This window comes from Dromiciops gliroides, chromosome 1 (assembly GCF_019393635.1).
Source record: "Dromiciops gliroides isolate mDroGli1 chromosome 1, mDroGli1.pri, whole genome shotgun sequence".
Classification (NCBI taxonomy): domain Eukaryota; kingdom Metazoa; phylum Chordata; class Mammalia; order Microbiotheria; family Microbiotheriidae; genus Dromiciops; species Dromiciops gliroides.
Genome location: NC_057861.1, coordinates 707,715,657 through 707,743,218, shown reverse-complemented (window position 1 = coordinate 707,743,218; position 27,562 = coordinate 707,715,657). Strand labels below are relative to the sequence as shown.

The 27,562-nt window shown below is 40.9% G+C and overlaps 1 protein-coding gene across 1 annotated transcript in view; it reads left to right on the top strand.

Annotated features, from left to right (window-relative positions):
• SYN2 (synapsin II) overlaps nt 1-27,562 on the top strand; it is a 269,596-nt gene that overhangs the window by 140,151 nt on the left and 101,883 nt on the right. The window contains exon 2 of the mRNA XM_043976114.1: nt 26,061-26,118. Within this exon, the coding sequence (XP_043832049.1) occupies nt 26,061-26,118 (58 nt within the window). The remainder of the gene's footprint in view (nt 1-26,060; nt 26,119-27,562) is intronic.

Below are 27,562 nucleotides of genomic sequence, written 5' to 3'. Positions count from 1 at the left end.
ATTGCCCTGCCAAAAAACAAAACAAACAAAAAAACCCAGAAAGAATGGAGGAAACTGAGTGGTGAAGATTTGCAAAATTCCTAGGTATTACCCTACTGAGGATGTGCCTAGAAAGCTGCTAAGTCAGGGCAAAAAGCCTTTCAGCCAGCACATGAGGAGACTCCAATCTAGCATCACCCTGGACATGGTTCTGATCATGCTCATTGGCCGCCACAGGGGCAAGCAAGTGGTTTTCCTGAAGCAGCTGGTTAGTGGCTCGCTACTGGTGACTGGATCTCTGACCATCAGCTGTGTTCCTCTGCGGGAACTCATCAGAAATTTGTCATTGCCACCTCTACCAGGGTTAACCTTTCAGGTGTGAAAATTCCAAAGCATCTTACTGATGCTTACTTCAAGAAGACGAGGCTCTGTAAACCTAGACACCAAGAAGGAGAGATTTTTGACACAGAAAAAGAGAAATATGAGATTACAGAGTAGCCCAAGGCTTACCAGAAAGCAGTGGATTCTCAGATCCTGCCCCAAATCAAGAAGATTCTTCAGCTCCATGGCTACCTGTGTTCTGTATTCTCTCTCTGCAATGGGGCCTATGCGTGCAAACTGGTGTTTTAAATGCCTGGCAAAGAACGCTTATTAAGATATTTGGAATAACAAAAAATGTCATTGGGAAATGTTTAACAAAATATATACAATTAAACCGATGACATTAATTTGTGATCTTCTAAGTCACTATGGAGCCCACAGGAATCCATTTCTACTTGAGTTTGATACCGGTGATATAAAACACTGAGGGGAGGGAAAGACAGGAGACAAGCCTTGCTGAAGTGGAGGTTGCATGTAGGGTACTTAAGTCTGGACTGGTAGGATGGGGCCAGGTTGTGGTACTGGGTTCAGGAGTTTGGACTTTATGTCCTTAGGGCAATGGGAACCAATTAATTCTCATATCCAGTCTCCAAGATAATGCTCAGGAAATATTTAATGATAAGTATAGCAATGATGATATAGTACTTGGATATAACTAAAGACACACCCCTGTAGGCAGATCTGGAGTGCTTCTCAATGGCAGCTTCTTCAATAGCCAGGCTTGCTGAAGGAAATCAACAAGGGCGGAAGCACTGTTTATCTAACATGATGCTAATGCGTGTCTTGGGAAAATTAGATTTGCCTGATGTTCCTCCAAAGCAAACTTTATCACTGACCCACTTTGCTCCTATATTGAATCAGTGTTATTTAATTTTATGAGCTGGCCATGGAAAAGAATATTTGTCCCATGGCTCGTAAAAGCATTCTGTTTTCTAGTCCCACCATAATTACAGGCAAGTGTATCTAATCTCCTCATCACATGTTCCCAGACTTACAGGATTCTTTTTCTCTCCCTTTTAAAATCTCATTATTGTGTGCCATGCGCATCATTTAATTATTCCCTAAAATAGAGATCTCTTCAGCAAATCAGCTCAGAATAAAGTGATCTGCCATGTAGAACTGAAGGAGCAGCTGGGGTATTGGCACAGTGATGTCATTCCTAGAGCTTTGATGTTACTCCCTCTACTAGGGACTCTAATCTCCAACCCCAACTTTCTAAAGTGTGGGAGGATTTCATTGTACATGTTCCCCTGAGTTACAGGCTTCTTTTCTGTATCTTGTAGAATCACAGAATCTGAAAGGGAACTTGGAGTAGAGAATACTAGAAAATAGACTGTCAGAATTGAAAGGGGCCTTAGCACATAGAATGCAAGAGCTGGGAGGGACCTTAGAACACAAAATATTAGAGCCAGAAGGGACCTTAGAACATCAAATGTTGGCGTTGGAAGAAACCCTAGAACACAGAATGTTAGAACATAGAATATTAGTGTTAGAAAGGACCTTAGGACATAGAATATTGGATCTGGAAGGGATCCTAGAACACAGAATGTCAGATCTAGAAGGGACTTTAGGGCATATAATATTGGTATTGGAAGGGCCCTTAGAACATAGAATGTTAGAACATAGAATGCTAGCACTTATAACATAGAATATTGGTGCTGGAAAGGACCTTAGATTATAGGATGTTGGAGCTGGAAGGGACCTTAGAATGTAGAATATTGGGGTTGGAAGGGGACTTAGAACACAGAATGTTAAAATATATAATGCTAGCACTGGAAGGGAACTTAGAACAAAGGATGATGGAGTTGGAATGGATCTTACAGCCCATTTAGACCAACCCCTTCCTTTTACAGATGAGGAAATTGAGGTCCAGAGAGTTTCACTTTGTTATTGTGTGCCATGCTGGATTAACCCCATTACACCCAAGCTTCTTTCGTTGATGGGTGCACAATGGAATGTATTGTAAGATGTCTTCCCCAATATCAGTTTCAATCTCAATACGTATACATGGACATAATGAAAAAAGGACTAGAATCTGGGCTTAAATGCCAGCTCTGCCACCAGCCTCTGTGTGACTATAGACAAGTCACTTCATTTTTCTGAATCTCAGTTTCATCATCTGAAAATCGAGCAGGTTGCAAATCCAGGTCCATGATTTAATGGAAATTTAATTCAACCCTTCCTATCTATACATCAGCTGATATCACCCTTTGACAGGTAGCAGTCCATAGTGGATGAAATTCTGATCTTGGAATCAGGAAGACATAAGTTTAAATCTCTCCTCTCACATTTATTGTTTGTCTAATAGCACTTAGCATAGTGCCTGATACACAGTAGGTGCTTTATAAATGCTAGTTGACTGGATGACCATGGGCAAGTAATTTAACTTCTGAGCCTCAGGAAGCTCTCTAAGACTTATCTACTGAGGTATGGACTAATTAGAATGCGACAAAATCACAGATCCCTGACTTATTAACTGTCACATTGGGGGACAAGTTTCATAAATTCATGGCCTGCTTTACAAAATAATATTTGCTTTTATTTGCTTAAAACTCACCTTTGTCAAGCTTTAGAGAGGTGGTGGGGAATGGGGGAGTCCTCTGGTTCCCAAATTCTATATTCTCTCTCTCCATGTAGCTCTCATATTTCATAAACCCCAGGCATGTGTCTTTCCAGACTGAAGAGGCCACACTCATTCATTCTTTTCTCATGTTGAAGTCTAGTCCCTCCATTTTCGATAATCTTAATTATTTTTCTCTTGATCATTTTTTAACTCTAGTGTATTATTCTTGAGTTACAGTTGTTGGAACTGTGCATGAGACTCACAGATCCATCAATTGTTGGAGCTGGAAGAGACTTTAAATATAACCTTGTTCAACCTCTTCTGTTGCAAACAAGAATACTGAGCCCTAGAGGTCAAGTGACTTGGCCAACATCATGTCCAAGTTAGTAGCAAAGCCAGAAATAGAGTCCAAATCCATTGATGCCCAGACCATTCCCCCTCTCCACTTCAGTAAGCTGGAGAGGTGAAGTCACACACTGGCTTTATATCAGTGGATGCTAAATCCTGTTTGGTGTCCAATATCCTTCATGATCATGTTAAAACTTTTTTTTAGTTAGACTGATGCCTTCAGGGAATATCTTTCCATGACTCCTTGATTCTTTTCCTGGAACATTAACTGATAGCTTGGAATTTGTAATCCTATAACCATCGATTGTGGGGGTTTTCTCCCTAAATGAGCCTTCTACTGGCTCACACTGAAACACATCTGCCACTTTTCTTCCCACTCAGTCTCTTCAAATCTTTCTTCAATTTATTTCTAATCAACTTGGCATGTTAGTGCCACCTGGAAGAGCTTAGTACCATCTGTAAACTCTCGGGTCTCACTGTGCACTCCTCCTTCCAGATAATTTTTTAATATGTTAAATGAAATCAGTCTCCATCCAGAGATTATTTATTATTATTATTATTTATTCCTGCCCTTTGTTTCTTGGGAAATTCACCTATTACTAAAAATCAAAAGATCTCATGCACTCTGCTTTAGCCACCATCTTTCCTCTGTGTTTTGGTTCTGGGATGGCTGAGTGATTTTGGGGGTATATGATATTAGAAATGTCTCTACAATTCACTACCTATATTTGTATCTTTTGTGGGAATGTTTTGAATCCCTCTTATTTACTGAACATTCATCTTTTTTTTTAAAGTTAGACTGATGCCTTCAGGAAATATCTTTCTATGACTCCTTGGAACACATTCCATTCCCTCCTCTGGTTCCTGGTAGATGCACAATACTCTTGTGTTATTTTAGTTTCCTTTCCTTTGTACTTGAACAAATTTAGATCTCAAAGTGGTTCAGAAGCTCTAGCTAAAGGAATTAATGAAAATAAACACTGATTCATGAACTTAGGCACACAGAAGTTACCATGTACAGAGGACCTTGGTTCAGCTCTGGTGCTTACTGCCAGTGTGACCTTGTCCTTGGTTTCCTCATTTGTTAAATGAAGGTTTGGACAAGATGGTTTTCCAGCCTCAAACAAGTGAAGGACTTACCCAAGTTTGCATAGATAGTGAATCCACAACCTTTCTAGACTCCAAGTTCAATGCCCTTTTAAATATACTACACTATAAGAGTCAGAGGGTAGTACCTGCATCTTACCCTTATCTGTATTTGCTGCCAGCCAACAAGCAATTATTAAATACTTGTTATGTGTCAGGTACTATGCTAAGCTCTGTATTTGCACACTGAGAAATCACAGGGATGAGCACATAATGGGTATTCATTTAAAAACCTGTCAATTGGTTGATTGAGTAGCTTGCTAGATCAAACCTTCCATAGTTGTCCCAGATAGAAAGCAAGTCACACAAGTTAATCAATCAACAAGCATTTGTTAAATAAATATATCAGGCACTCTGCTAAGTGCTGGGTATAGAAACACAAAATTGAAATAATTCCTGCCCTCAAGGAGCTTACATTCTTTTGAAATAAACAACCAATATATATACAGATGTATAAAATAAATACATACAAGGTAATTGTGGAGAGAAGATTGGGGGAATCAGAAGAGGTCTTTCATAAAAGTTGAGCTAAATCCTGAAGGAAGCTTAAGGAGTCTAGGAGGCAGGGGTAAGAGTGAAGTACATTCCAGGAATAGGTGATGACCAGTGCAAATGCATGGAGACTTGACAACAAAATTCAACACAATTCAACAAAAGCAATTCAATCCATTTTTCAACTGCAAGGATTGAAACTAAAAAAAATGGATTTGGAACCAGAGGACTTTTTTTGAATTCTAGCTCTGCCACTTGCTATTGGCAAGAGACCTTGATGATTAATTGATCAATTCATTTCTTCACGCTTTCCCTCATGAATTCATTCATGAATTCAACAAGCATTTATTAAACACCTACTGCAATACAGAGACTATACTGGGTGCTAGGGGCACAGAGTGAAAAACAGAAAAAGTCTCTGCCCTTGTGAAACTTATAGTGGCTATCACTTAAGCTCCCTAGGCCAAAATTTCCTCCTCTCTAAGATGAGGGCAGACTAAATTCCCTCCCAGGTCCCATGATTCTGTGATCCTGTTAGATTCCAAAGTCTACAGGCTTTGATTTTTTGGCTAACAGAACTTAATGGAATAGACTGAAGTTCAGGAGATTTGATTAAGAGAGGAGAGGGAGGATTAGTGAGAGCCACAGCAGGCAAGGTCTGATTTGCCCAAGATTCATACAGCGGGTCAGAAGCAGAGCTGAGAGTCAAAAGTCCCGTGACTCCAAAGCCCAGGATCTTCTCACTATGCTATGCTGCTTTCCACATGGAAGAGGGCACACAAGCTGGGTCTTGAAGAGCAAAGAGTCCCTGGATGGGCAGGGAGGAGGAGAGGAGGGCACCTTCTAAGCATCACAGCAGAAAGAGGAATAAACATTGAATGTGGGAGTTAGGGCAGCTTATTTTGTACTTGTGGGCAATAAGGATTAGCAGTGACCAGACACTAGTCACACAGAGAGTAAATGGCAAAGCCAAAATTTAAAGTTAAGTCATCTGATTCTAAATGCTTTGCTTTTTTCACCACCCCATGATAGTTGTGTTGCCCTTTTGAATTGTGGAGCAACTAGGTGGTGGAACAGATAGAGAGCGCTGGGTCTGAATTCACATCCAGCCTCCGACACTTAGTAGCCGTGTGACCCTAGGCAAGTCCTTTAACCCTGTTTGTCTTCGCTATATTATCTTGAAAACTGGGATAATATCTACCTCCCAGGGTTGTTGCGAGGATCAAGATATCAGGATGAAATCATTGCTGTGAATTGTACAGTGCCTGCCACATAGTAGGCACCATATAAATATTAGCGGCAATGACGGTGACGATACTGATACCAATACCGATACCCTAAGGAACATGAGCCCTTCTTTTTTTTTTTTTTCCGGTAAGGCAATTGGGGTTAAGTGACTTGCCCAGGGTCACACAGCTAGTAAGTGTTAAGTGTCTGAGGCCGGATTTGAACTCAGGTACTCCTGAATCCAGAGCCGGTGCTTTATCCACTGCGCCACCTAGGTGCCCCAACATGAGCCCTTCTTAAACTAATTCACACTGAGGCTCTGTCTCAGACCCATTTTCTTGGAGAGATTGGGGAAGTCAGGGAGTGTCTTCATGTTTGGGGAAGGGTTGAGGGGGGGATGGAGGGAAGAAAAAAAGGGCATAAGAGGCAAAGAAAAGGGTATGAGTAGTGTGCAAGGCAAACTCTCTGCTTCCTCTGCAGTTTTTACAGTGACTGGCCCAGACTGGAACAAGGCAGCTCCTTCCCTATGTCTAAAGATATGTCCAGACCGCATGGAACATGAGTCCCAGGGCTATGGGACTTTGAATGCAGAGCTAATATGGATGCATGTGTATCTGGTCGAGAAATGGACATCGGGGAGACTGTCTGGGCCTTTCTGAAAGTGAAGCTATGCTGGGGGCGGGGGAGGGGAACCAAAGGGAACCCAGAAAGAAGCACAGACGAGCAGGACAGATCTGAAAGCCACAGGTTGATCTTATTAGGCAGGCTATGCATAAGAGAGACCTGTAGGTCTTCTACTGTATTGAAATGCCCATTTTATTTCATGGATCTTAAATTCAGAATATATATATATATATATAAAAGAAAAGAATGTAAGCTTCTTGAAGGCAAAGCTGGTTTGTGCTTTATGTTTTTCTCCCCAGAGTCTGTCACAATTCCTGGCCCATATCAATGCCCATTGATTGACTTCCTGACATTCTTTTCCTGATCAGGAAAGTATCTAGCTCCCTGCTTCAGCTAGTTTGGAGGTGTGTGTGTGTGTGTGTGTGTGTGTGTGTGTGTGTGTGTGTGTGTGTGTGTGTGTGTGTGTTACTCCAAGGGAAACACGATTTGTAGAAGACTGTTAGAGACCCAGCCCCTTCTACACAGGCACGGCAGGTTTGTCTGCTACTCAAATAGTCATGAGACCTTGGGGTATTAGAGCTGCCAGGGGCCACAGAGATCCCTTGCTATGGCCTCCTCATTGTGCAGACAAGGAACTGAAGCCTAGGAGGAGGAAGTTCCTTAGCCAAAGTCACATGGCTCTCACGGACCCGATACCAGAACCCAAGTCTCCTGACTTCCAGTCAAGAACTCTTTCCAGTCTGCTGTGTCTGCAGAGTCATTGCAAACACAGCATGTAGTGTCTTGGTATGGGCCAGTGCAGGGATGAGCCATTTTAGCCTCAGTGGGCTTTTAAATCTACCAACCAGGGAGGCAGAAGAAGGGAAAGAGAAATGCGTTTGGAATCAGATTACTTGGGTTTGAATCCCAGTTCTTTCATTATACCTGTGTGGGCAAGTCATTTGACGTTTTGTAGCCTCGGTTTCCCCATCTGTAAAATGAAGATAACAAAGCACCCTACTGTACAGGGTTGTTATAAGGATCAAATTAGATAGATTATATATAAGGAGCTTTATAAATTCTAGCACTAAACAATTGTTAGCTCATAATAATCATAAGCTTTTGCTAGATAGGTCACACAGTGAATATGTTGGACATGGAGTCGAGGAAGACCTTAGTTCAAATCTTTCTTCAGATAATTACTTTTCTGTGTATGTGACCCTGGGTAAGTAATTTAACTTCTCAGCCTCAGTTTCTTCATCTGTAAAATTAAGATAATAATAGCACCCAGAGTATTGTGAGGAGCTTGATAAACCCTGTATAAATGTTAAATGCTAATAATTATAATTATTAATGCTAAATACATATGCTTGCTAAAGATAAATGCTTAATAATAATAATACTTTTTCTGATTATGTTGTTGTTTGTCCTTCATTTTCAAAGAGGACCATGACATCAGGATGATGTCATAACTTGCACTGAATTGGATTTAAGTGAGGGAGAGCTGTGCAAAGTCACCTGCCTCAGTCTCACCTCCAGAGCCACCTGGGTCCAGTGGCAAGATATTTATCAGGACAGCTGGAGATGACCCCAGATGTTTGAGGCAATTGGGGTTAAGTGATTTTCCCAGGGTCACACAGCTAGTAAGTGTCTGAGGTGAGATTTGATCTCAGGTCCTCCCAACTTCAGGGCCAGTGCTCTATCCACTGCGCCATTTAGTTACCTGCCCCATTTTTGCTGGTTAGATGGTATAGTGGATAAAGTACTGGACCTGGAGTCTAAGAATTCTGCCTCAGACATTTACCAGCTATGTGACCCTGGGCAAGTCACTTAACCTCTCAGCCTTAGTTTCTTCATCTATAAAATGGGGAAAATAATAGTGCCTACCTTACATGGTTTTCATGAGGTTCAAATGAAATAATATTTGTATAGCATTATATAAGTGCTAGTTATTATATTATTATTATCTCAGAGAAAAAATGAACTTTTGATTTCATCAATAAACAACATTCTATCTCCCACCTCCAAACCTTTGTATAGGCTAGCCCCTATAACTGGAAAATGTTCCTTCTCACCCTAAGTCTTAGAATTCCTAGTTTCCATAGATGTTCAATAATCCATGTTTCCATCCATGTTCAATAATGTTCAAGTGTCCATTCCTATATGAAGCCTTTCTCAATATACCTCCCAGTTTGTAGTGTTCTCCACTCCCAAATCAGTTTGTATGTTTCATATTCACTTCATGTGTATTTTGTATGGACATAGATCTATACATGTTGTTCTTCCCTTTAAAGATAAAGTCCTTGAAGGCAGTAATTGCTTAATTTCTGTTGTTGTTCCCTAGCACCCAAGCACAAAGCTGTACACCTGGAAGGTGCTTAATAAATGCTTGTTGAATGAATTAGAATATGGACTGCCTGTTGTGGAAAATCCCTTCATCTTTGGTCTTTGGCTGAGGTAAAATTTGAACTTAGGAAGATGAGTCTCTCTGACGTGTGCTCTATCCAATGCGCCACCTAGGGGCCCTCCATAGCACTTTACAGTTTATAAAATGATTTCCATCCATGAGTTCACTTGACCCTTTCAACAACCCTGAATGACAGGCAGTACAAGTCTTATTAGTCCCACTTCATGGATGAGGAAACTGAAGCTTGGAGAAGGAAAGTGACTTGCCCAAGGTCATAAGTAAGTGGCAGAGCTCTGATTCAAACCCAGACCTCTTGACTCTGAATTGAGGGCTTTTTTCTACCATGTTACAAAGGGATTTTTAAAAAAGTTTGAACACATGTATAGATGTTCACATGTACATATATATTTTAAACATATATTTTAGAAGTTTGAACACACAAGTTTGAACACACATCGACCACATATATGTTGGATAAATGTTCAAACTTTTAAAAATGTCCAATCTATGTTCAAATTTTTTTTATTTTATATGTGTATATAGAAATATAAATGTGTGTGTAAGTATACACACACATGCAGACAAAACATTCCAGGGTCCCTGAGTGAGAGGTGAGGGAGGGAAAAAAGAGAATATATTTACCTTCTAGAATGACAATGCAGCATCTTTTTTTTTTTTTTTGGTGAGGCAATTGGGCCTAAGTGACTTGCCCAGGGTCACACAGCTAGCAAGTGTCAAGTGTCTGAGGTTGGATTTGAACTCAGGTCCTCCTGACTCCAGGGCCAGTGCTCTGTGCCACCTATCTGTCCCTGACAATGCAGCATCTTGAGAGACATTGGACAAGTTTCTCCAGGTACATTCCTAGTCATTCTGGCTGCTGAGAGCCAGACCTCGACATAGCTGTTTAGAGAGTTTTCAGTCTTCTTTGTCTGTACACATCATCCTTAGGTCTATGGCTACAGGAAATAGATGGAGCTGAAGGTCTCTTTCTGGCCTTCTGGGGAGGAGGTGGGGCTTATCCACCCAGTAGTTTTCTTTTTTGAATAGTGAGAATTAAGGCATGTGTCACCCATAGTTTTCCTTAAACCTAATTTAGTTTGTCTGTGGTCTACTTGAAATTTCCCTAGGTAGAGGCAGCAAGTTGTCCTGTCTATAGTCCTGGGCCTGGGTTGGAGAGGCTGCATGATATGTGAGATAGAACGGACTTGAACATGGGACACAGTATGGTGTCCTGGACAGAGTATTGGACCAGGAGATCCGGTAATACATCCTGCTTCAGATATTTATTAGCTTTGTAAGAGCCTCAGTTTCCCCATTTGCAAAGTGCTGACTACTATATGCACCATTTATTGTGAGGAAATTGCTTGATAATTCTTGGGCTGCTACAGAAATGTGAATGAACACCATTACTGTGGACTGAGAAATTCGTCAACTGGTTTCTATAGCTAATGTCTGTTACAGGTAGAGACATGGAGGGAATGTGTTCCTAACTTGGGGAGAAAAGGATGGGGATGGAAGTCCTGTTCAAATGCATGATGGTAGGAGGGGGTTGGGGCCAGGGTAGAGTAGGTGAAAAGGAGTAGCTTGAATGAGGCTGGAAAGACTCTGGACCCCAGAGTGTGTTGGAACCTTGAATGGAAAGTCATTTTATGATGTATGATGAGAAAGCACAGACGATGGGCATTTTCTTTGCTTCTAAAAACTTGAGTGGCTCGGAGAGCTTACTGAGATGGAGAGTCTCTCCAATGGTGCAGATTGAGACCCATCCTCACCTTTCTCATTTGACATTCTGAGGATACCTCCCCTGACCAGTCCCATCCTCTTTTTTGAGCATAGATTTCCATGATAGCATCCTTGAAATTCCTTCATTGTTACATGTTGCAGCCTATTCAGACCTGCCATGCCTCCTCAGCAGGAGTCCTTCTACCATCGCACATCAGGTTCAATGGAAGAAGCAAATCTGGCCAGTGGGTGGCGGTAGAAGACCACAAGACAAGCCCGTCAATGTGCTGGCCTCTTCAGCTTTGACTGAGGAAAATAGTACTGAGGTGCCTCAGGTGAAAGACTGGGAAAACACAGCTAGCTTTACCTGTAGGCAGACTAGGTGACCACCTTGTCACACCCGCAAGAGTGAGGCTGAAGGACCATATACTTACCTTTGGTGGGTGTTAATGGACCCTTTTGTCAGAAGCCTACATAAGAAGCCCTTCTCAGAATTGTGTTTTTGTATGCATGAAATAAAAGACAGAGGACTACAAAGGAAACCATTTATATTGAAATATATATTGTGATATTTTTTAAAATTCATAGACCCCTAGAAATCTCTGCGAATTCTAGGTTAAGAACTTCTGATCAAAATCAACATGCTCTGATTGCATATAACCTATATCAGATTGTTTGCTTCTTGGGGAGGGGGAAAGGGACAGAGGGAAGGAGAAAAATTTAGAACTCAAAATCTTATTTAAAAAGGAATGTTGATGGGAGCAGCTAGGTGGCACAGTGGATAAAGCACTGGCCCTGGATTTAGGAGGACCTGAGTTCAAATCCAACCTCAGGCACTTGACACTTACTAGCTGTGTGAGCCTGGGAAAGTCACTTAACCCTCATTGCCAAAAAAAAAAAAGGAATGTTGAAAATTGTCTTTACATGTAATTGGAAAAAATAAAATACTATTTATATATAAAAACCCAACAAAGAGAGAGCAGAATTCATTTTAAAAAATCAACAAACTCAATCAACCAATTATTAAGCACCTAATATGTACCAGGCATTCATTCTGCAGATAATGAAGCTGGAGACCTTGAAAGGTCAAGTGACTTGCAGGTCTACTACTCACACCTGCTGTGGACTTCTTTTGACTATATCACACCTGCCCTCAGTTGACTGATTAGTTTTAGGAGTACTAAGAAAGTGCTCTATGTTGGTGGGGTGGATGGAGGTAGGAATCCTTCCTTACTTACTGATTGATGCCTGAAATTCCAACATTCAATCTAGTAGCTTGTGCTTGCCATTCTTAATAAAATGGTAGTTCTCCTAAGGAAAAGTAACACTTTAGGTGATAATTAATCACCAGTTTATCAGTGTGAATGGATTGAAATTCACCAGTTAAATTCACCAACTAAATATTGCCAATGGGCTGGGACAAGGATATAAATACCCCCCAAAAAAACCATACCCACCTTCAAGGAATTTTCTTTTCACTGGATCTGAAGCATCTCAGAGTAGATTTGGGGGGTGGGGTAAGTGTTAGGAAAGGAAAAGGGCTTGGGTTGCCTTCCTCTTGGGAGCATAGTGCAGTAGAAAGGCATTCTAGGTTTGAGGTCAAAGAACCTGGCTCAAGTACCTCACAACCTGTGACCTCATTTTCTGGCCTCGTTTTCCCCATGCAGATGCCCATCTCCTGGGGGATGGCTTAATAATTATCATTATTAATTATATTCAATTACATTTAATGTAATGGGATATGACTGTGCTAGAAGAAACAATGAATTTAAAGCTTGGGAAGACTTATATGAACTGATGCAAAGTAAAGTAAGTAGAACCAAGAAAAAAACCCAGACAAAATGGAAATGGAAAGAACAACAATAAAGCAATGGGAGGTAAATGCTGTAAAATTATAATGACCCAGTTTAGGCCCAAAGAAGAAGTATGGAAAATTATCTGTGACTACTTCTTTGCTGAGCTGTAGGACCATGAGCATGGAATATTGTGTATGTTGTCAGACTTTTTCATTATATTGATAAGTTTTGTTGAACTGATTTTTTTCTCTCTCATGCTTTTGTTCCTTTATAAGAGATCACCTGGGACAGCTATGTGGTGCAGTGGATAGAGTACCAGCTTGGATTCAGGAGGACCTGAGTTCAAATCTGACCTCAGATACTTGACACTTACTAGCTGTGTGACCCTGGGCAAGTCACTTAACCCCAATTGCCTCACCAGAAATAAAAAAGAGAGTGAGAGAGATCACTTTCTGGCAAAGGAGAGGAGAAAAACGCATTAAGAAATTTAGATATGCAAACTGAAGATATCAACACAAGTTTATTCTTAATAAAAATAAATAACTGATAAATAACAAAATAATGAATTAATAATAAATAATTAGTAAAATTCAATAGGAAGCTTCTAGATTGTTAGTACTTCCTTCCACCAAGCCCATTGGTTACTCTAGCCCAGCTGAGTTCTTTGAACAGTGGTGTCCTGGGGTTTCTAACATTCTCATCCTCCTGATTTTATCTTTAAAACCTGGACTGAGGGTGGCCTGAAGCTTACCCAGGTGTAGATCTATGTCCCATACTTCTGAGTCCCAACAAAGAGCAATTTTATGCAGGTCATCTAGCTCCTAGGGCAATCACCAATCCTAGACTCCTGCTGCATGAACACATGACAAATTAAAAATTCTGCATGCAGTCAAGGACAGCAAATGTCCTGAAGGCAGATTGTTGAGGGAAGAGAACTTCACCTGAAAGATGAATCAGGTAAGCTGTAAGCATGTATTAAGGATCTATTAAGCATGCTAGGTACTTGTGGATACAAAGGTGAAACAGTACCAGCTCTTGGGGAGTTTAGTAAATGACAGATGATTGCCTAATATTAGGTAGTGACAAATCAACAGATGGATCTATGTCCCATGATACCAGAAATAGCTCACAAAGTCACTGAAAGTTTGGTGAGATAAATTGATAGATCAGCTATTCTGACATTGATGGAGATGATGAGCACAGAATGAGAGATCTCACAGACCTTCAGGGATGGAAAGGACCTTAGAGATCATCTAGTCTAGTCCTTTCATTTTTTTTAGTGAGGCAATTGGGGTTAAGTGACTTGCCCAGGGTCACACAGCTAGTAAATGTTAAGTGTCTGAGGCTAGATTTGAACCCAGGTCCTCCTGACTCCAGAGCTGGTGCTCTATCCACTGCGCCATCTAGCTGCCCCCTAGTTCTTTCATTTTTTAGATGACAAAACTCAGGACCAGAAGGCAAGGGCACACAATGTTGATAATGGCAAAATTCGAATTCAGCTCTTCAGGTTTTACTTTTTTTTTCTTCTTTCCAACATACCACCATAACTTCTTGCATCAGGATCAAATCATTGCTATTTGCCAAACCTGCGGTCCTGGGATATTAAAAGACCATGGGCTAGAGTCATCCATTTAACAGACATTCATGTGTGATATGTACCTGAACTGTGTGAAGATGGCCTGGAATAGGGTGGGAGCTTGTGATGATGGAGAGAACAAGGGCACAAAATATGCTCTAGAAGGAGTATTGACAGGAGTATTGACTTGGCAATCGGGAGCAGGTGCCACTTAGGGAAGAGGAAGAATGAGAAAACTACAAGGCTACTCATTGCCTGGGAGGTGGTGATCCCCTCAGCAGAAATAGAGTAATTGGGGAAATGGGGTAAGTTTAGGGACAATGATTTTAGTTTTGTTTATATTGAGTTAGAGATGCCTATGGGACAAACATAAGGTGATATCCAGAAGGTAGATTCACAGTATGACTGGAGTTCAGGAGAGAGATTAGGGATACATATATGTGATATATGTATATATATTTATGTGTGTGTTGAATATAATATATATAGTATATCATCTATCTATCATCTATATGCTATATAGACCTTTACTATATATAGCATATAGGTATATGTATTATGTATATATATACGCACATGGGATATAAATATATCTACATAGTATGAGTATTTTTGTGTATGAATATATGTGTGTGTGCATACATAGTATATTTAAAGACAACTAGGTAATACAGTAGATAGAATACCAGGCCTGAAGTCAGGAAGACTCATCTTCTTGAATCCAAATCCTGCCACAGACACTTACTAGCTGTGCGACCCTGGGCAAGTCACTTTACCCTGTTTGCCTCCATTTCCTCATTTGTAAAATAAGCTGCAGAAGGAAATGGTAAACCTCTCTAATATCTTTTTCAAGAAGATCCTAAATGGAGTCATGAAGGGTCAGACACAACTGAAACAACTATAAATAGTATGTATGTGTGTATATGTATATACACATAGTATATATGTATACTATATATACACATATATGTATAAATAATCTATATCTAGTATGTATAGACATATATGCACATATAGTCTATATCTATACACACATATGTTTGTATGTATGCATGGGAGTTATCTAGGTAGAGATGATATGGGAGCCGTCAGTGAACATTTTTTAATTAACTATTTTGATGACTATACTTTACTGTACTGGGTTTCCTTAGCCTATGCATTTAATTTAATGCATTTAAAAGCATTATTCTAAGAAGGGCTACCTGGGCTCTAGCAGGCTGCCCAAGGGCTCCATGACACAAACAAAATTAGGAGCCCCCAGTGCAGAGAGGAGAGAAGGGTGCTGTTAGAATTGAGAACAGCACCCACTCTAAGGAGCAGGAGATGGCTGACCATCATGAAAAGAATGGAGAAGCCAGTGAAGTGGGAGAGGAAACAGGAGAGAATGCCACCATCAGAGAAGACTTGGGAGATATGGTGACCGTCACTGAAGCATTAGGGACCTCGGTCTCTTCATCTCAAGCATAAGGGGAATCATGCTGCCTTCTTTGTAGATGAAGCAAAGAAAGAAGATTCTTCTTGTTGATGATTTTTTAAAAATTGTCTAAAAGTTCTCTTCCCCTTCCCCACATACAGAGGAGAGTGGGGAGAGAGCTGGGCCTTTAACAGTGGGTAAGTTTTGGGTTGGGAGGTGAAGGCTGAGAGAAGAGGGCCTTTCCAGCCTTCAAAACATGAGATGCTGCTGAAATCTGAATCACCAACATCACACGTCCTACTTGGCAGATCTGCAGCTCTTGATGGAGATTTTAGCCTGCAACAGGAAATGTTAAATCCAGAAACCCCTGCCTGTCCCAGCAATCAAGGGGAGGAGGCTCATTACCTGACATATTCAGGAAGCCAAAAGTCATTAGGAGCACACAGACCCTCCCTCAGCTGTTAGGTTTGTTAAGGGAATGTCACAATCAAGGGAAATTGATGACACAGACACCATAGATATTTATAGTCTGCACAGCAAATACATATGCTGTGTCTGGGATTTTGCTCAGGATTGTGACTACATAAAGGGTCTGGACTTGAAGTGTAAAATGAGGGAGGTCGGGTTAAATAATCTCTCAGGTCTCTTCCAGCTCTCAAGCCTATGATCATTATGATTTTGTGATCCTATCTTCTCTGACTAGGAATGTCATCAACAAGTCAGTCAATCATCACAGTCAACAAGGATTTATTGAATAAATTTACAAAATTTCCCCTGAGGATGAGATTGCTTGAATTTCATTTTGAGGTGAGGAGACAGACTGAGAGAGGTTAAGTTGCCTGCCTAGGGTCATGTAGTAATCTCCATAGGTAGATCTGGAAATCCCAATTCAAGTTAAAGGCTTACTTTTTGTTTCTGTTTCTGTTTTTGTTTTGTTTTGTTTTGTTTATACTACACTCCTTTCTCTGGAGTCAATGGCAGACATATTCATTTATTTAGTAAGTGGCTCATGTTTCCAGGAATAGCTTGTTCTCATGACAAGCCAAGGGTGACTGTGAAGATAAAGATTTCTCTTTGGGAGCCAGAGGAGTTGGGTTCGAATTCTGACTCTTCCACTTTCTACCTGTATAGCAAGATATAATATTTGTAAAATGCTTTGCTCAGTGTTTAGCATGTAGTAGACACTTAATAAATATTTTCTTCCTTCCCCTTTTCCCTTTTTCACTCCCCCCTCTCCCCTCTCTCCTTCCATCCCTTACTCCTATCCTTCCTTCTCTCCTTCCCTGATTCCTACCTTCTTCCTTCCTTTCTTCTTTCCCTCCTTCCTCCCCTCTCTTCCTCCCTCCCTCTTTTCTTCCTTCTTGTCTCCCTTCCTGCCTGCCTTCCTTCCTTCCTTCCTCCCTTCTTTTCTTCTTTCTTCCTTATGTGACATTGGAGAAGCTATTTTTTTCTAGCTTTCAGTTCTCTTCTCTATAAAACTATTGTACCGAATAATCTCCATATTTAAGTTATAGAATCTATCTCTAATTCTAAATTACAGAATCTCAGAGATGAAATGCACCTCAGAGGCCATCTTGTTGTTATTGTTTTGTCAGTTAGTTGTGTCCAACTCTTCATGACCTCATTTGGGGTTTTCTTGGCAAAGATACTGGAGTGGTTTTCCATTTCCTTCTTCAGCTCACTTTACAGGTGAGGAAACTGAAGCAAACAGAATTAAGGGACATGCCCAGGGTCACACAGCCAGTAAGTGTCTTAGACGAGATTTGAACTCAGGTCCTCCTGACTCCAGGACCAGTGCTTTAATCCATTGCACTACCTGGCTGCCCACAGGAAGTCAACTAGTCCAGAATCTTTCATGACTCAGAGGTGGAAGAAATAGTTTGAAAGACCATGCCACTAAGAATCCATAAGCTATATTTATTCTCTGCTGTTCAATGAAAACTTCCTAAAATATAAGGTCTATTTGATAAGTTTAGTGTTCAAAGACAAACCTATCATCCTGTGAACCTACAACAGGGTGCCAACTATAGGCCCAGTGCCATTCAAGGTACCATGGAGGCTATAACAACAATAGCAACAGCAATGATAATAATAGTGCAGATGGACATCAGGTATGCATACCCCTCTGAATCTGTAAGATATAAGTAAAAGTGGTTTGCCTGGAAATAGAACCTATGAGGGTAAGAGCCAAGAATAGAATCAAAAAGCCCCTTGGGGTGACATTCATCTGAACTCAACCAAAAATATGTTGACACAGAATGATGGTCAAGCAATTGGTTAAATTGTGCAGATTTGTTTACAGAAAAGGGGGTGGGGCAGGAATGGCCATGAACTTAGACATGGTCATTGCCATCAGGAATTGCAGTGAAGCTATCCTTAAAAAGATTGGATTTCTTTTCAGTCAATGCCAATTATGCAAGAAGATGGTGGAAATTATATCAATGGTCTAATGTATAGATGTAGGCTACCAAAAAAAAAAAAAGCATCTCCTCAATGCTTAGAAAAATAGGACCAGGGGCCAGGATTCCACATTAGAAACTTTCTGTCTTTTATGAACAGATGACAGGCCCACATTTTATAAATACAAATCCCCAAATCCTTTGCCAATCTCTCTTTATGCCTTGCCTCTGGAATTTTCTCCAATTTATAATGTATATATCTTGTTGGTACATAGTTGTGTAAACATTGGCTCTCCCATTAGACTGTCAGTTCCTTGAGATCAGGAGTTATCTTTTACCTTTCTTTGTATCCCTAGCATTTAGTCTGGCATATAATAGGTGCTTAATAAATGCTTTTTGATCGACTAACAAAATGTCCTTAAGGATTCAGCAAATAGGGGGCAGCTAGGTGGCATAGTGGATAAAGCACCAGCACTGGATTCAGGAGGACCTGAGTTCAAATCTGGCCTCAGACACTTGACATTTACTAGCTGTGTGACCCTGGGCAAGTCACTTAACCCTCATTGCCCTGCCAAAAAAAAAGAATTCAGCAAACAAATTGTACTGAAACCAGCGCACTGTTATCAACAAACCTGTTGCTCACAACTGTCTGGACATAACATTGAAAATAATTAAGAATCCTGTTTTAAATAGATGTCACCATATCAGATATTCATAATCTCCAAACAACATGGAATGAAAAGTTTAGAAAATAGACTGATGGAGCAGAAGAAATCAAAACCCTATGGAAACAGGACAAAATGGCGTATCATTCCCTATGTCCTTTATGCTCCTGGTGTTTTTCTGAAGAGACTTTCAGTGATCTAGAGAAGATGAGCTTACATCACAATATTTATTCAGCAACAAAAAAGGTCATTCATCTATCTGAACAACAGTCTACAAAATATAAATAGAAAAGAATAATCAAAAGATGGCAATTTGTTGGAGGACTATTTTTGTCTGAACATCAACAAAACAGATGAGAATGAGAGTTTTAAAAGTACAGAGTATTCACATCATGAATCACCTCCCCCCCCCCAATGTTTATGATCACTTCTAACAAACAACATACTGGCTGAAGAACAAAAAGTCCCAAATGTATGAAGGATAATTCATTATTGATTTGGTAATAATGGAGCAAGCTACTCAAAAGGGTCAAAACATTTCTCCTATCTTTATCGAGGATTGCAAATTTGTCAACTTGGTTTACCACTTATGACTTATTCATGTACTGTGCATATATAAAATAGCCCTAACTATCATGAGCAGACCTGTGTGGAAATTGGATTCTATTTAAAATACACTGCTAATATCATAACGACGATGACATTTTATATCAAATGTAGTAACAACATTTAAGCCTTATGGCTTTCCCCATACACATTGTCACCTCTCCTGGATAGGATTGAGTTTAGCTTGCAAATTAGTGACAGAGGTGTGCCAGAATATCAGAACTGTATGACTTTACAATTTTAAACTTTTTTACATGAATTTCTTAAGAAAAATCATCAGGATGAATCAATTGAGGGTGGTGGGAAAAGGTTGACACACATTGAATCAGATCATGGATAGGGACTATCAAGATGGCAGAGAAGCCCAACTAGAATACATGTCCATTCTTCACTATTTCCTTGTTTGTATGAGATCATCTTTGTGGGTAATCTGTAGCCCATTCATTGCCTGTTCAACCTGTATGATTCTTATCAACATCCTGATTAAAATTTTCCACAGAGGACACTTAACTGACATCCTGGTGGCCTTTCTCTAGATCTTTTGACTTCAACACATTTCTGCCAACCAACCAATAAGTATTTATTAAGTGTTAAATGTGTGCCAAGCACTGTAATGAGCACTGAGGTTATGAAGACAAAAGTGAAATGATTTCTACACTCCTTCTAATGGGGGAAACATGTATATATATATATATATATTTGTTGGTGGATTGGTGGATTGGTCGGTCGGTTGGTTGGTTGGTCGGTTGCTTGCTTGCTTGCTTGTCTTCCTTCCTTCTTGAAGAGGACCAAAATGGCATCACTATGTTGGGGGTCAAAGTACATTGTGTCCAACTGTAGCAAATCAGACCAATAGGAGCTTGGAAGAATCTACCATAGGTCAAGTACAAGTAGATATGGAATGTATCCAAAAATGAACAGAGGGACAGAGGGAAAATCACAAAGAAATCATGTAGAAGGCTGGTGCTTGACTGAGTGTTGAAGGAGATCAAGGGATTCCAAGAGATGATGATGAGAAGAAAACATGTTTCCAGGCAGGGGGAATAGCCAATCAAGACCTCTGTTACCTTGCACAAATCACTTTACCTTTTGGGGCACCAGATTCCTCATTTATAACATGAGGTGGGTTGCATTAAATAATTGCAAGATCTCCCCAGCTCTAAATCTCTCTCCCTATAATGGAGCTGAGATTGCTTTGCCATTCTAAAGTGCTCCATGGAAGTAAGGAGGACCCAGGTGGCTGTGGTTCATAGTGCAGGCTCTGGAGTCAGAAGTGAGCATCTCACCTCATGCTGCCTGGTACCTCTTTGACCTTGAGCAGCCCTTCTGGGCTTCAGTTTTCATCATTCACAAAATGAGGGAGTTGGACTAGGTGACCTCAAAGGTCCTCTCTTGGCTCTAGTTCTATGATCCTATTATCACATCATAGAGACTTCAAAGCCTCAGAGCTTCCTGGGGTCTCGCTCTCTCAGAGTAGAGAAATTCCTAATCCTACCTTTGCTACACATAGATGGACTTCAGTTTCCCTCTTTTCCAAGAGGAACTTGGTGGCCGAGAGTAGTTTGCTAACATCCCCTCTAGCTCTGAATATCTCAACTTTATCCCGCTAAAACTTGATGGCCCAGATGTCCCTCTGTATCTGGATCTCAGCTGCCTTCCCCAATGACCAGGGATCAGAGATAGCTGTCACTTCACCAAACTAGACTAGGAAATGACATCCTGAAGGTATAACGACTTTCATTCCATTTCCAGTGATCTAGTGACTTAGCATATATGTATTTAAGCTAAACATTTCAATGGAAATCTACACAAATCTTTTCCCCTCTCCCTTATAGGGAGCCTTTGGGAAAATGGCAGGCAGAACATCTCTTAGGTCTTTTTCCCATGAACTCACATTCATAAGGGATTAAAACTCTTACATGGTCTGGACAGGCTGCTCACTGGTTTCTGGTGCAGTTGTTTGGCCAGTCAGCCAATGAGAAGCCAAACATTTACTAGACATCAATCTATGCCCAAGATGCACTAGACACTGTGGGATTCAAGAGAAGACACAGTCCCTTTCCTTGAGGAGCTTATGGTCAGTGGTAGAATTAGATGTACCCTCATTAAAGATAATGTCCAAGATCGTATCTGATAACTGTCTATAGGGTGCTCCTAATTAGGCTTTTTGAGAGTTTGGAAGGAGAGAGCCCTATAGGTTAGGGTGGTCAGAAAGGGCTTTGTGAAAAAAAGAACTTCATTCATTCAACCATCCATCCATCTATCCAGCTACCCATCTATCTATCCATCTATCCCTCTATCCATGTATCCATCTGTTCATTCATTCAATAAACCTAGTATCTATAATATGCAGAGCACTATACTTTATGCTATGGAAGATTAAAATTTTAAATCATGGATTTATAGCCAGAAGGAACTTTAGAGATCAAATCATATCGACCAGAAGGTCTTAGCCTTTTTTGTGTCTTGGGCCCTTTTGAGAGTCAGGAGACTCCTCTCAGAATAATGTTTTAAAATCATGATAGAAAGAAAGGTTAAAATTCAGTTAGAGGTTAATGAAGGTACAGTTTTTTTCCCTATCCAAATCCAATGACCCTTTGAAATCTATCCATGGGGGGTTATGTCGGTTTGTGACCCTCAGTTGAAGAACCCCTGATCTGGTCCAACCCCTCATTTTACAGATGAAGAAACTGAGTCCTGGAAAGATTAAGTGCCTTATTTGAGGTTATACTGCCAGGAAGAGGCAGAATTGGGATCTGAACTCGGGTCTTTGGACTTCAAATCCAAACATTTCCTTCTCCTGTCTATGTCATCTCTTCCATTAGAATGTGAGCTCTGAGGACAGGGACTGCCTTTGCTTTTGAACTTGAATCTTTAGTGTTTCATTCATATGAATAGCTTGCTTAATAAATACTTTCTTTACTCATTTACCATGCCATATTACATGGTGACAGTTCTCAAAGAACTTACAGTCACAGGAAGAGGGGAACAGAAGGGGCCACAAACAGATAACAATGATGTTTGCCATTATGTGGTAAACGTGTTAAAGAAGTACAAAAGAAAGAGAGGATCATGGAAGGCTTCCTGGAGGAGGTGACATCTGAGTTAGGCTCTAAAGGAGAGGTAGGGGCAAGTAAGTAACAGGAGAGAAGGCATTCCAAGTGGAGGGAACTGCCTGAACAGGGGCACGGAAGGAGGAAAGCACAGGGAACCTTAAGGAAAATGAAAGTAATCCAGCTTGGCAATCATGTCGAATGGGCATAGGACAGTGTTGAGACTCGGAAGATAAGCTGGTGTCAGATTGTCAAAGGCTTTGAATGCCAAACAAAGAAATTTGAACTTTAGTCAGTGGGCAACAGGGAGCCTCTGTCTTATCATGCATGCTGTCAAGGGGATCTCTTTGGGACACAGTTGGACTAGATGCTCACTCAGGGCCCTCCCAGCTTTGAGATTCTTTAAACCACTGAATACACTGGGGAACTGATGTGACCACGTCTGTACCTAAGGAATGTTAGCCTTGGACTGGGTAGGGTTTGGATAGTTGGGGGCAGAGTAGGCTGGGGATGGTGGAAAGATGGATGAAGTTATGTAGCATGAGCAAAGTCATGGAGATGGGAATGACGGTGACATTTTCGGAAGACATTAAGGAGTCCAAGATGCCTGTAGCTAATGGTCCGTGTGTGGGTGGAATGAGAGATAAGTGTGCAAGTAATGGCTTGGGATTAGTTTGTGGAAGGCCCTGAATGCCTGGCTAAGGAATTTGGACTGGGTCCCGTAGCCCACAGAAGTTTTTGAGCAGGCAAGTGACATGCCAAAATAACAATGTTTTAGGAAGATGGTTCTGGCAGAAGTGTGCAGGAGGGGTTGGAGCTGGCGAGAGCCTGGAGACAGGAAGGCTGGGTAGGAAGTCGTTGCGACAATCCGGGGCCTGGTGGTAGAAGAAAGGCGAAACATAACAATAATAATAATTATTATTATAGTGACTGGTTTTTGTAAAGCACTTCACGTATGTCATCTCATTTGTACCCTGTGACGTATTATAAGTAGTACTGCTTCTATTTTGAGCCTCAGAGAGGTTGAGACTTGCCTATAAGTCACACAGTCAGTAAGTACCAGAGTTGGAATTATTCTTAGACTTCAAATCCAGTATGCTCTCCACTGTGCCATGATCATGAAGGTAGAATAGAAAGGACTTAGAAGTAGACCAGATTGAGTTGAGAAAGTGGGAGGACTCCTAGATCACTCTGTCATGTCAAGCCTGGGAGCTTCTGGTTGCTCAGTGATCAGAAAAATTCCCGGGAACAATGCCTAAGTGACAGGGAGTCTGGGACCCTGGGTGTCTGCAAACAAAATAGCCCAAGGCTTTTGCTGCAATGTTGGCTATTAGAGCCAACTTTATATTCCTCCTGGGAAGAGTCTAAATGAAAAAAGTGACTGAAATTAGAAATGACATCCAGGATGTCCTGCCCCATTCCGTAAATAAGACTGACAGCTGCCATTTACAGAACCCTTTGTGGTTATGAAGTATGTTCTGTGCAAGGCTTCCTTTGTTCTTCACAATGAACAAGAAAACGAGGCATCTCAGATGGGTTGTGTGCCAAGGTCTAACAACTAGGCTGGACTTGAACTGCAGGCACAGAGTCCCAGTTCCCAAAGATGGGAGAAACCTCAGTGGCGGCCTAGTCCAGTCAGCCCATGCCCAAGAATACCTTCTACATGAGATGTGTTAACCCAAAGGGTCCACACTTAGATTTCAGGGGCCCATGAGGTTAAATGTGAAAAAATCATAAATTTATTTTTATTAATCTCCAACTGAAATGTAGCATTTCCTTCCATTATGAATTAAAAAAAAACCAACATGACTTTGAGGAGTTCATAGACTTTAACAGACTACCAGTGGGGCCCACAAGACAGAAAAGGTTAAGCCCCCTGCTTTGCTTTACAACATACTAACAAGTAGTTCCAGAAATCTTATGTGATGAGGAGCCTACCATCTCTGGAAGCAGCACATTGCATTTTGAGTCAGCAGCAATTGTTTGGAAACTCTTCCTGACTTCAAGCCTCAGTTGGCCTATCTGGAACTTTAAATGGTTGCTCAGACAGCTACCTTCAGTCTCCTGACTTCATGTCTGGTTCCATTTTTCACTATACAAAGCTGCCATGGGGACTCTGGTAAAAACTGTAGTTACCTTTCTTGATGCTGTTAATCATCCTGCCTAGAAATGACCAGACATACAGTCTACACCTCCTTTATCCAGGCAACTTTATAACAATTTTTAAAAAAATATCTTTTTAAAGGAATATTGTAGAGGGATTCAGGTCCATCCCTTTCACATATGTAGAATAGGTCAGATAAGACCTGGGTTCAAATCCTTCCTTGCTATTCCTTGACATCTGTGATTCTGGGCAAGTCATTTGATCTTAACTCTAGGCTCTCAGTTTGCTGATCTGCAAAGTGATGTAGCAGAATTAAATGAACTTTAAGGTCCCTTCCAACTCTAAAATCTCACCATCCTAACAAAGTGTTAACCCAATGGTGGTCCTTGAGAACCTCTTTTAATGAATAGATTAAAAACCACTCACAATTAAAATATCAGGAGTTCCCTTGGAAATAGGCCTCTAAAGCCCTATAAAATGTTGTTCTCTCTTCAGAAGGGAGCTGATAGTCATTTACAAAATGAATTTTTAATCTCCCTCTCTTTAGTATGATGGCAGACTTTAGTTCGGGGTCCAGTTTCATTTAGCACATATTTGGAATTAGTTTTAGAGAAACTTGGGAAGACATGTGAACTGATGCAGTTAAGTGAGCAGAACCAGGAGTACAATTTATATAATAAAAATAACATTGTAAAGAAAACAATGCAAGGGCCAATCAGGATTACAGATGACCTGTGACAAAGCATGATATCCACCCACTGACCAAGAGATAATGAACTCAGAGTACGGATTGAGACAGATTTTTCAGACATGATCAATACGACAGGAATTTGTTTTGCTTGACTACTTAAAAAACAAAACAAAACAAAACACCAAGTTGTTTTTCTTTATCATGTAGTCATTGTCCTGGTTCTGTCTACCATTCTGCAGCAGTATTTCATCTCTATGTGGGGCATATGGCTAGCAGTGCCATCAATGAATCAAAGGAAATCCATGGTTTAGTGATTTGGGGCAAAATTACCAGTTGATTTCCAGAATGGTTAGATCAATTTACAGCTGCTCCAGTGGTATATTATTGTGTCTGGCCTCCCATGACCCGAATTTGTTTAATCAAATCATAGAATCTTTTTTTTTTTTTTTTTGGTGAGGCATTTGGGGTTAAGTGATTTTCCTAGGGTCACACAGCTAGTAAGTGTCAAGTGTCTGAGGTCGGATTTGAATTCAGGTCCTCCTGAATCCAGGGCCGGTGCTCTATCCACTGTGTCACCTAGCTGCCCCCAAATCATAGAATCTTGAAGATGCCAGGGACCTTGGGGGTCTTTTAATCCAGGCTTTTCATTTATTTTTTATTTTAAATACTAACAATAACTTACATATGTGTGGCCCTTTAGTATTTAAGAAGCTCTTAAAAAAAAGAAGTTCTTGTGTGTATCTATAGAGTTGTCATGTCCTCTGACTCCCTGCCCTGTGTTTGCTGCTTCTCCATGCCTTTTCCTGTGGCAACCAGCTATTGAACTCACTTGAGCTCTGGCTACAAACTCATTCACATTTGTTTTGTTTTTGTCTTTTCTTTTCTCAGGGCCAAGTGTTTTCGGGGCAAAAAGGTCTGTGGAGATTACGACATCAAAGTGGAACAGGTAAATAAGCCAGATCTGGTTGGGGTAGAGTTGCCAACTGGCCAGGGTTTTATCCCAGAAGCAAATTGTTTCTTCCTGATGGGTCATGTTGTGTTTGTGTGTGTGTGCTTGTGTGTGTGTGTGTGTGTGTGTGTGTGTGTGTGCATTCGCGCACCAGCGTTCACTATTTTGATAACCTCAGTTGGGGATATATTATCACTTTTCCTGCCTGGAGTCTCAATCTTCTGGCACTGACATAGAAGTGAATGTAGGGACATTCAGGTCACCAGATCCAGGGTGGTGACTAGGGTGCCCTCCCAGGACTGGGCCCACTCTCCCTACTATTACAGGACTATTTATTCCTTCATTTGGAATTTGGCATCTTAAAAGGTGTACTAAATGTTATTATTATCTGTGGCCTAGGGCACCCCAGGACCTCAGGTCTCACACAGACAGTCCATTACTGGGAACTCAACTGAAGGGAGTTCTTTTTCTTTGACTTAGGCACACCCCCCAGAATTTGCTCTTGGGAAATTTCTAACATGAAGCCTAGTAATGGCTCATGTCTGTTTCTCACAGTGGAGGTAAAAGGGTCCATATGCTAGCATAGGTGCTTACCATAAATATTGGGAATGGGGCGGCCTTTATTTCACCAATCATGAGAAATTCATAAGGTACAAAATAGTCACAAGAGTCTATGAACATAAAACCTTCAAAGAGCCTATGAGTTTTCCCCATGGAAGGACTTAGGGGGCATTTGATCCAACCCTCCTTGTTCACTTCATTTCTGTATCCTATGAGCAACTCATTGCAACAGTAGGTCATCAAGGTCTAGATGGCTTACTCTCCATGACATGGCTTTAGGCCTCCAGCTTCAGGGTGATCCTCCATGGGTGGTCCTTTTTCTTCTCTAAGGAGGAGGAAGCTAAGAATCTTTCTCCTGGGAGATCTAGTCTCAATATGCTCACTCAGGAACCTTGAACTTGGAACCCTATAAACTTGTGTGGAAAATCCATTCATAGGAACATTACTCTTTGATCTGTGATCAGAAAAAGGAACCGAAGGTAGAAGGTAGCCAGGAATTCAAGGTCTGTGCTGTCCCTTCTGAAGCCACCTGCAAACCAGAAGCTGGTCCTGCCAATTGTCATTTTCTCTTTTTGGAAGGGGGAGTGGTGGCAGTGAATGAAGCCCCTTCCCCTCCCTTTCTGTATGCCAGTCTGTGAGAAAAAGGGGAAGCTATTTCAGAGCTTATTCTCATAAAGCACGGGAAAGGACAATTTCCCCCTAACCTCCCAACACCTGGGACTACAGTCACCGGGAACTAATCCGAGAAATTCCTTGTGTTCTCTCAAGAAGGAGTTAGGACATATATATGGCTGGCTGGCTGGGTAGATAGATGAATAGATATATCAATAGATGAATATATAGATAGATGAATAGATAGATGGATGGATGGATGGATGGA